Source organism: Oryza brachyantha, chromosome 8 (genome assembly GCF_000231095.2).
Source record: "Oryza brachyantha chromosome 8, ObraRS2, whole genome shotgun sequence".
Taxonomy (NCBI): domain Eukaryota; kingdom Viridiplantae; phylum Streptophyta; class Magnoliopsida; order Poales; family Poaceae; genus Oryza; species Oryza brachyantha.
The window spans coordinates 2,460,111-2,469,382 of NC_023170.2; the positions used below are offsets into that span (position 1 = coordinate 2,460,111).

The following is a 9,272-nucleotide window of genomic DNA, read 5'->3' on the forward strand; positions in this document are numbered from 1 at the left end:
AACTAAATAAATTAATAAGAAAATTAATGATCATTAAACACATTGAAGAGTAGTACAAATGCATGTAGATTATGGCTTGATATCAAAACCATCCTTTAGGAAAATTTGGTACTGTCAAATGTTACAGTTACCAATATATTTTTGGTAATGTAGAGTTATTTAATAGTATCCTTAATCTCCCTCGAACAGTAACTCAATATGAAAATACAAGTATTGTTTGGTTTGATAAATTTATCAAATGTATGTGCAGTGCCTTTTGTATGAAAAAACCCCAAAGTAAACAAATTTTGGTATAAAAAGATATACTTGACGCAAGCTTGACTTATGGACTTGTCAAATTTAGGATAAAATTAGAAATGATAGCAAACCAAACCAACTTGTGGTTTTGGTAGCTGGTACTACCATGGCTATCATATGATGTACTATATTAATGCATTGTATCCATATTTGCTATAGGGCAGGCGGTTTCACTTCAGCTAGCACAGGAATGAAGAACATTGCTGATTGTTCAGTAAATAATAATAACAAGCATACATGTTGGAACCCGGAGGTGCATATGTCACACCACAATGTTTTGTTACTTCAGTCAAGAAAGGACAACATTACAATTTAAGACTGAAACTGTAACTACAAGAGATGATGATATCATCTACGACCAAGGCGATTCAGTGCTATACAGTCCCAAGATAATGTAGCTGCCTTTTGAGGAAGCAAGGACGCAACATGCTTTTCTTCTAGGGATCGCCAATCAGTCTACAGCCATGGCATCTGAAGCACCGCCACTACCTTCCTCTATGCTCATCTTCTGCTCTTCGGTGGCAGCTCTCAGTTCTTCCGCTATGCTCCTCTGCTCATCTTCGATCGAGATCTGCAATTCCTCAACCTGTAATTGATACAAACATCAGAAATCAATAGGCATCATTCTGTTTGCAAAAAATATACTAGATCCAGGCATGAGTATGTTAGGAGGCTTCAAGCAAGAGAGCGAAGTGTATGATATGATCAAAACAACTACAGTGGTCTTCCAAGTTCCATTCTTAGATAATGGATGCTAATAGTATAATTTGATGAGAGTGAATGTACCAACACATGTAAAATTCGATGTGTCATATTTTACTAATCTGGCACATCATTCCTAAACATTGTTTTGTATAATGGGAAACATTGCCTGTAAAAGTATCATTTTAGCCTAGCATGCAGATTAATCAATTCCAACGAGGTATCATCTGTACTACATAGTAAACAGAAAGGAACAGGGCATGATTCAGAAAAAGTAAAGGAATATCACAAATAAACTCACCACATGAAGAAGAAGAGCAAACTGCTTCTTCCTTAGTTCAAGAGTCCTTATACATGCTGTATTCTCAGCCTCCAAATTAGCAATCTCCTTTTCAAGATCCGCAATGAGCTTCTCTGTTTCTGATCGTGGAGGTTGCAAAGAAACCATTTTTCTGATTGCTTCGCACTCCTCTTTGTGCTGCCTCTCAATCTTGCTCTGTTCCAGTTGCTTCTTGAGATCCTCAATATCAGTCTGAGCTTGCAAGATTTGCCGCTGAATCTCATCTTGTAGCTCGTTGAAGCTCTCCTTCTCCCTAAGGTTTGCATCAACCACGGCCTTGCTTTTAAGAAGAGGCAGCTCAAAAGTATTGATTTCCTGTAAAAAGGACTTGTACAGCCTCTCACAATCGCTGATGTTGTCTGCATCCTTCTCAACCTCAGTGGCAAAGGACATGAACTTCTTCTGAAGCTTCTTCAGTGGTGGTTCACCCCTGGTAGTTGTTGTCCTGGTCAGAAGCCTATGTTTAATAATTGCATCATCTTCCTGTGGCCCAAATGCATAGTGTGCGGACATGTCTCCGCTCCTTCCAGCAACTTTCCTCCCTTTGGCAAGCATTTCACAGTTTGAGGGATCCAATAACCGAAATCAGCACAGTGCTATGATAAAAAGGAAACCATATCATTTTGAGTCAATCAAATTTAGCTGTTTTTACTGACCACAAATAGAGGTTAATTAATTCATCTACAGGAAAATAGACATGAATGGATGGGCATAGGGTAACTCAGTAGTAAAACACAAAATCAGACAGCAGTGGTATGCGCATGACTAAAAAAATGATGGTGCTAGCATCACCAGACTGAAAGTCTGAAACAAGATTCATGATCACAAACACCACAAATATCCGATCAGCTCTGGAGCTGAAGGGCATTCAACCAGCCAACATGATAATGCAACCTACACCCACACGGCCACACCCATCCACACAGCACAATATCCACAGAGAGTGACTCAAGAAAGACCAAAGGTAGGAATGTGACTTGTAGGAAAAAAATCGACTACAAACAGATTGCCTTTCCCTTTTTTTTATGCCAGATAGACCATTAAGACACCAGGCAATTGAATGAAAATAAATAATTATTGAATATGATCATGCATGCCAGACTAATATCAATGACTTGTAACTAACTAGAGGTGTTACTGTATGTTCTCACATACATAGAAATGAAAACTAGGTTTGCACACATTTTTTCAAAAGAAAAAATATCGATAAACAGTGTCATCATCTCTAGAAAATTATGACTATTAACAATTTTCTGTTAGTAAAAACATACACGATGCATCCTAGCATAGTAATTAGCCACCAACATGTTAGAAAACAGTACTTTCTCAAAAAACCTACATGTGAGAACAAAAGTACATGGTGCATAAGTATATTATCAATACGAGATAATAAACTGAACAACCATTTTATGTTAAATGATTGACTCTTCAGCAACGGAAGACATCTAGGTCCGCAAAAATTGACCACCCAAGGTGCAAAAGATCAACCATGCATACTGTGTGTTTCATGATAACAAACATTAAACTAAACATATCCCAGAAGTAATAACATAGCTAGTGCTTGGCACAAATCAGAAGACAGTAGGTTCTTTACATAAGGGGGACATTATTATCATGAAAATTCAAGGTTGCTGTTGTGCAGCAGCAGGACTCAAAGACTTGAGAAACTCAAATTTTAACTAAAACTAGAACTAGAACCATCTTGCACTTGAATCTATTTGCAAAAATCCCTAGTTTTGCACATGACCAACCATCCCCTATGAGGAAGGTCCCCCCCACTCCCCACATCACAAACCAAGAAGTCCCCCAGTTATTTACCTTATGAGCTTCTAGCGTCGAGTCCTCGCCTCCTCGGCGGAGGTGGGGAGTGGCGAAGAGGCGGGGCTCGTCGCCGACGGATGTGCTCGGCCGGAGATGGGTGGATTGGCCGCGGGTCAGCGGGGGCGGACTCCAAAGGGCGCCACAAGGGGGGGGGGGCGGGGAGGGGGTGTGTGGCCGGGAATGGGATGGCGTGGGGACAAGGGAGGACGACGAGGGAGACAGCGATCTCCTCGGCGGCGGCGGCGACCTGGGGACTCGGGGAAGACGACGGCCAGAGCGAGAGCGTGTGGGGCTATGGGATCCGCATCGCGTGGGCCGAGAAGGCCCATTAGAGTCATACGGGCTTCACGCCTATGGCCCATGGGCCTTTTAGCCTTTCAGCAAGAGGAAGCCCACTAGCCAACGGTATACTACTTCACCCGGCCTTTTTCCCGCCAGCCAAACGAGGCCTGTGTGGGTGGCTGACTTTGTCGGTGCCAGCGTGGCACCAAAGTACGAATACTATGTCCAGGTCAGACTACCTTGTTGTCCAATAGTGATATACTTTCTTAGTTTTTTCTTATTTCACGTCATTGATTTTACTTAGCCATTCATCTCCTAGAAAGTCTAATTAGCGCGTGCGTGCTAGCAGGCTTCACTCGTGAACACGTCCACCCCAGGATGAAGACGACCCGTTTGTTCTATATATTGTTCATCGCCGGCCCATTTATTTTACGTATAGTCTTTTTACTTTTATGTGTATAAAGTTTTTTACTTTATGTGGTTTTGAGCCCATCCAGATCTCTTTTTTTTCTATAAAATTTAAGGGTTATATATAAAATGGGTTAGAGCTAATTTTTTATATATTTTTAAGTTAAAAGTTTTTAAAGATTAAATAGGTTATAAAAGAACGTAAGAGCCTTAGCCCACTAACACGTATATCTATCCGTTACAGTAACAATAAAAGGATGTGACTATATGTCAGACATTCGTTCTCCGAAAAAAAATCGAGAGAATCAAACTGTTTTGGTTAATTGACAATGAAATATCAATGTATATGTTACGAGACAAAAAAAATCATTGAAACGTTTTGAAAAAAATATAAAATAACAGAAATATTTTGGGTAAAGTAACATTGAAGGTAAACGTACCGATAAAACATGCAGACAAGTGGAATGCAACATTAAAAATACAGTTAAAAAATTGAAAAACAATCAAACCCAAGTTGAAACATTTTGCCCGTAGGTACAATGCACGTTATTCCTACGATTGAAACATTACAAAGGTTGATAAAATTAAAAAGGGTTGAAACATTAAAAGCATTTGTATCTCACACATGAATATTGAATTTCACGTGCAGAAACAACAAAATAATTGCAAAAGTTATACCTATCAGGCCTTCCTCCTCCAATGACTGTTTCGGTGCCCTTCCTTGTTGCCACGTCATTCCTTGAGCTAGTTTTCATCTTCCTCCTTATGCTACCATTGAAGAAAATTCATGCAGCATCTTGGTCCTTTCCTACCACCTTCTCATGCTTTCCCCATGCACCCTTCCTCCTAATTAGGCAACCTTTGCTTGTGACGTCGCATTGGATATGTCATCGTCGTTCCGCTCAAGGTTGACATTGCTTGAGCCTACTCCCTCGTCCTAAAATAAACTAATTTTTCGCTTTTTACTTTTAATTTTTAACTCTACGTTTTATTAAAAAAATTTTACGATTGATATTTTTGTTTTTATTAGATGATAAATCATAAATAGTACTAATTTTTTCTAATTTCCTGAAAATTTTTCAAATAAGATGGATGGTCAAACGTTGGACACGGAAACCGGAGAATTCGTTTTTTTACAGAAAGAGTTTCTCCTACTCCCTCTGTCCAAAAAAAAAACAATTCTCCGGTTTCCGTATCCAACGTTTGACTATCTGTCTTATTTAAAATTTTTTTAGAAAATTAGAAAAAAATTAGTCACACGTAAAATACTATTCATGATTTATCATCTAATAAAAACAAAAATATCAATCGTAAAAAAATTGAATAAGACAAATAGTTAAAAATTATAGGTAAAAAGTGAAAAATTGGTTTATTTTGGTACGGAGAGAGTATGCCACAAGCTCACGATTAACTTCATCTGATGTCACGCACCCACGGAGAAGAGAAGGTGGCCTCTACAGAGAAATGGAAGGTAGAGACAGCAGAGGCGTCATCTAGACTATAGAGGAGACGAGTCCAGAGGAGAGGAGAGGAGAGGGTGCCTACAGTGCTAGAACATTATAAAAAAAACATTAGCAAAATAAAATTAATAGGCCAATAACAATAGCTTTACGATTATTTTTATGAGTTTTGGTCAAACTTTTGAAACTCCGGATATACCACCAAATAATATTTCGGAATTTAGATTAGAGGCCAAGAAGCTTCGTAGATTTGCCTCAAAACTTACTACCACTACATGCTAATTAAATTATTGGGTAACGAGTATATATTCCAGTAGTACTACTTTATTTGTACCTTTGAACATCCCATACTATATATACATATAATTAAGTACATTATACGTGTCAATTAACAAAGTGTAAACTAGGACGGATCTAGTCAAACATTGCACACCCTCATGTGTGACGAACAGTACTACTCATGCATGAACATACATCCTGCACTTTAAAGGCGATCTAGCCATGAAACAGAATATAATCAAGCAATATACAATCGATCCTATCAGGCATAACAAGAGACAAAGATGCAGAGCTAACCCTATATTAAACAACATCATCACGTGAGCTCTGATCAATTCCCATGGACAATTAATATCCATGCATGGATGGTCAAAGTAAAACCTCTAGCTAGCTAGCTAATTAAGATATAGCAGCATCTGCAAAAGGCATCACCTCCTTTTAACTTTCTATGTTTCTTTTTAATCATCAGGGTTTAATGACTGAGATCAAGGACATTCACGATGACTAGATAATTTATATAGAATTAGATGAGTTACCACGTAGGATAAAAAATAATTACTACAACAAAAACCTTACATATATAATAGTATTTTTTAGAGACGAATTAAAAAAACGTCTCTAAAATTAAGACTTTTATAACATAGAGACATTGTTTAGAGGTATTTTGTAAATTATTTGTAATATTTTTATTCTAGAGACACTTTATACGCAGTTTTCTAGTATCGCTCTAAGAGCAAGTTTAATAGTATAGCCAACTACTAGCTCCAATTTATCTATAGTTAATTTAATAGTCAATTCATATAATAGTTACCTACAAAACATCAATACATGGTCTCACATATCATATACATATTTTGTCTTAGAGTTTGTGTGTAGCTGGCTATAAATTAGTATCTCACCTCTCTTCTATCTATTCTCTTATCTATTTAAAATATACTTATAGCCGGCTTATAACCTGCTATTGTACTTACTTTAATATTATGTCACACACACGCTCATACTTAGATAGATTCCTCATCGAGGTTAGCCACACACACACAGAGTACAACACACTAGACAAGGTGAAGTCTCCATTCCTATTCTATTTTGGCAGTGGTCAGCAGCCCTAGCTACCAAACCTTCCTTGGTTCTAGACCGCTTTTGTCTGTGCTTCCATGTTATAATATATGTTTATGCTTAGCTCTAATCAGAGCCCATTATGTTAATGCACACATGGATGCATCTTTCATCTTCATCTGATTCACCTTTCTAGGAAGAGTTGACATTGGTTGATGCATCACGATGTGCATGGAGATGGCGCTTCCTCGATCACTTCGATCGAGCCGTTTGTTGTCTTGCAATTATGCACCACGTACGCAAGAGGACAACTTAAGAGCTGCTATATTAGCTGCACTGTCAACCAGGTGATTAACTCTCGAGATTCACACACTCAGGCACAATTAATTTTACGAGCTGTACTGTCTGTGTAAAGATGATGATATTCTTGATGTGTGCTGCCATCGAATGTTACTGCAGACTTTTTGTGCTCATGCATCCAGTGAGACCGTGTCGCCCTATATTGGTATTGCCCATGCATTATATATGATCTCTTAATTTCCTCAGCTCATGCATCCATCCTAGTAATTAGTTAACCGACCATTATTGATTTGCTGAATAATGTTAAGCCTTATAGTTATTAAGTTATATCTTGAGGATTGAAATAGGTCAAAATGTGACAAATATGCATGGAAAGATACCCTAACTGAGGAACTAGATAGCATAGCACATATACATTGAAACAATTTGACCAGATCGACAAGCAACAAATTTGCACTGGCTACAAGGCCACTACATGACCATGGGCTTAATTAATCTATCACACACTTAAGAGAATAGAGCCTAACTAACTAATTAATTAGTGGAAGAAGCATATGCCAAAGCACTGCACTGTGCAAGACAACAATTAAGCCAGTACGTACTGATCATTCATGCAGCTCTAGTATAAGCATTTCGAATCATCTGAAGGAATTCTGAAGAAGTCTGAACTGATCTCTGAACCCTCACGTGCCAGTGCCAAGCCGATCGATCTGGACCATCACATTGATTCAGATCGATCGATATTCTCATCTCATGCCGACTGCAGAGCACAAGAACTAATCTTTCTTCTCCTACCATCACTGCAGCAGCATAGGATTGAGTTTTTTACTGACAAATCAGCCCTAAACTCGCGGTGTCAGCGAGCAGTTCAAGAACGAGATGGGGGGCGTTTACTACTGCAGCTAGCTTCAGTAAACAAATCACCGTTGTTGCATCCATGCACAATTGCGACCTCGCAATTAAGACGAGGATTAAAAATCTAGTAGTAGAATCGTTTGTTGCATGGTGTGCACGGTTTCCGATGCTTCGCCATTAACTCCATGGATTGGAAGACTTGATGCCGTTGCCTTGTTCCATGCATCCCAGAGAGAGAGAGAAAGAGAGGGGGAGAAGAAGAACACGGATCAGCTTTGCTGCACGTCCTCTCTGAATTTTCTCTGAATTTACTTATGTTTCCAAGGATACTATTGGTGATTTGCCCTGCCCTTGCCTTGGGCGGTGTAGTTTTTATTTATTTTACTACTGCTGCAAGTAGCTAGGAGGACGTAAATTTCCAGATGCCATCGTAGTAGATTCGTAGACATGTTACTGCACGATGTGATTCATTTGCTACATGTACAAAATGTGTGATCAACATCAGGATGTGTTTTGTTCTCTCGTTGTCAATGTGTAATCAATATCAGGATGTGTTCTGTTCAGTCAAAGAGCCAGTTCATCTCTGTCATGTTTTGCAGATATTTGCTAACAACTTGATTAATTGGTTCTGTCTTATTTTACTGTCAAGAAAGGCAGTAGATGCTATGATCAATTTCTGTATGATATCACCAAGAAGCTAGGCAGCTAGGTGCTACCGCTTATCAATGTTTTATATATTTTTATTTTCATAGAGATATATGTTTCATATGCTAGCTATGATCATCAATGTTCTGAATTTTTCATTGTCAAATGGATAGGTAAAATGAAAAATTTTCATCTTCCACTTCTGATATCTCAATATGTACCATGCCAAAAAATACTACTCTATATGTATAGATCATTTTTCATACTAATTTGTTTGCATATAAAGAGTCAAAACAATAGACAAACCTTTAGCATGACACAATGAGATCCACACAGCAAAGTGGGTAATTAAGTGTACATGCTGCAGGGGAAGCATAGAGATTCTTGTTAGCACTAATATATACACACATAGAGGAAAGTTCTTTTGACTCTAGGATAGGGGTATTTCCAATTCTCAATTGAGGTGACCTCCAATGACCTCACAGCATGCAGCAGCAGCAGCACAGCAGAACACAGGCAGGGCTAGGCCTCAAACAGTGAAACCATTGTCTGTATTGTGGAGAGTCTTGACAAGCACCAATTCCAAGGACCCAACCAAAAGTTTTTCATGGCATTGAAAGCTATAGGTTTTCCTATCCTCAGGCACAGCTTTGGAGCTGGTTGGTTCTTCCACATAACTCTGGAGAGAGAAGAGCATGGAACTTACAGTTCCTGTTCCTTGTCTGATCTTTGCCATCAAAGAGAGCAGTAGGAGTGCTCGTGCTATATATAATTGTATTCAGGTGGTGTTTAGATTGAGAAAATTTTTGGAAGAAGTGTTACGTAAA

General features: G+C 38.6%; 1 protein-coding gene across 2 annotated transcripts; it reads right to left on the reverse strand.

The window, feature by feature from the left end:
- Positions 1-486: 486 nt before the first annotated feature.
- Positions 487-3,303, reverse strand: LOC102719978 (THO complex subunit 7B-like). 2 transcript variants are annotated; one of them, XM_006659085.3, is made up of 3 exons: positions 3,158-3,303; positions 1,301-1,935; positions 487-883 (listed from the first exon to the last, which is right to left on the reverse strand). In XM_006659085.3, exons 2-3 carry the CDS (start codon positions 1,892-1,894, stop codon positions 749-751), a joined length of 729 nt encoding a protein of 242 aa, XP_006659148.1. In that variant the 5' UTR covers positions 1,895-1,935; positions 3,158-3,303; the 3' UTR covers positions 487-748. The 2 variants fall into 2 exon arrangements, with proteins under 2 accessions (XP_006659148.1, XP_006659149.1); XM_006659086.3 differs by having other exon boundaries at positions 1,301-1,881; positions 3,158-3,302.
- Positions 3,304-9,272: the final 5,969 nt, after the last annotated feature.

Excerpts from the sequence above, each read along its gene's own strand:
- LOC102719978 (XM_006659085.3), bottom strand. The coding sequence starts at position 1,894 with ATGCTTGCCAAAGGGAGGAAAGTTGCTGGAAGGAGCGGAGACATGTCC. Across the intron at positions 884-1,300 it reads TTGCTCTTCTTCTTCATGTG|GTTGAGGAATTGCAGATCTC; the intron begins GTGAGTTTATTT and ends TATCAATTACAG.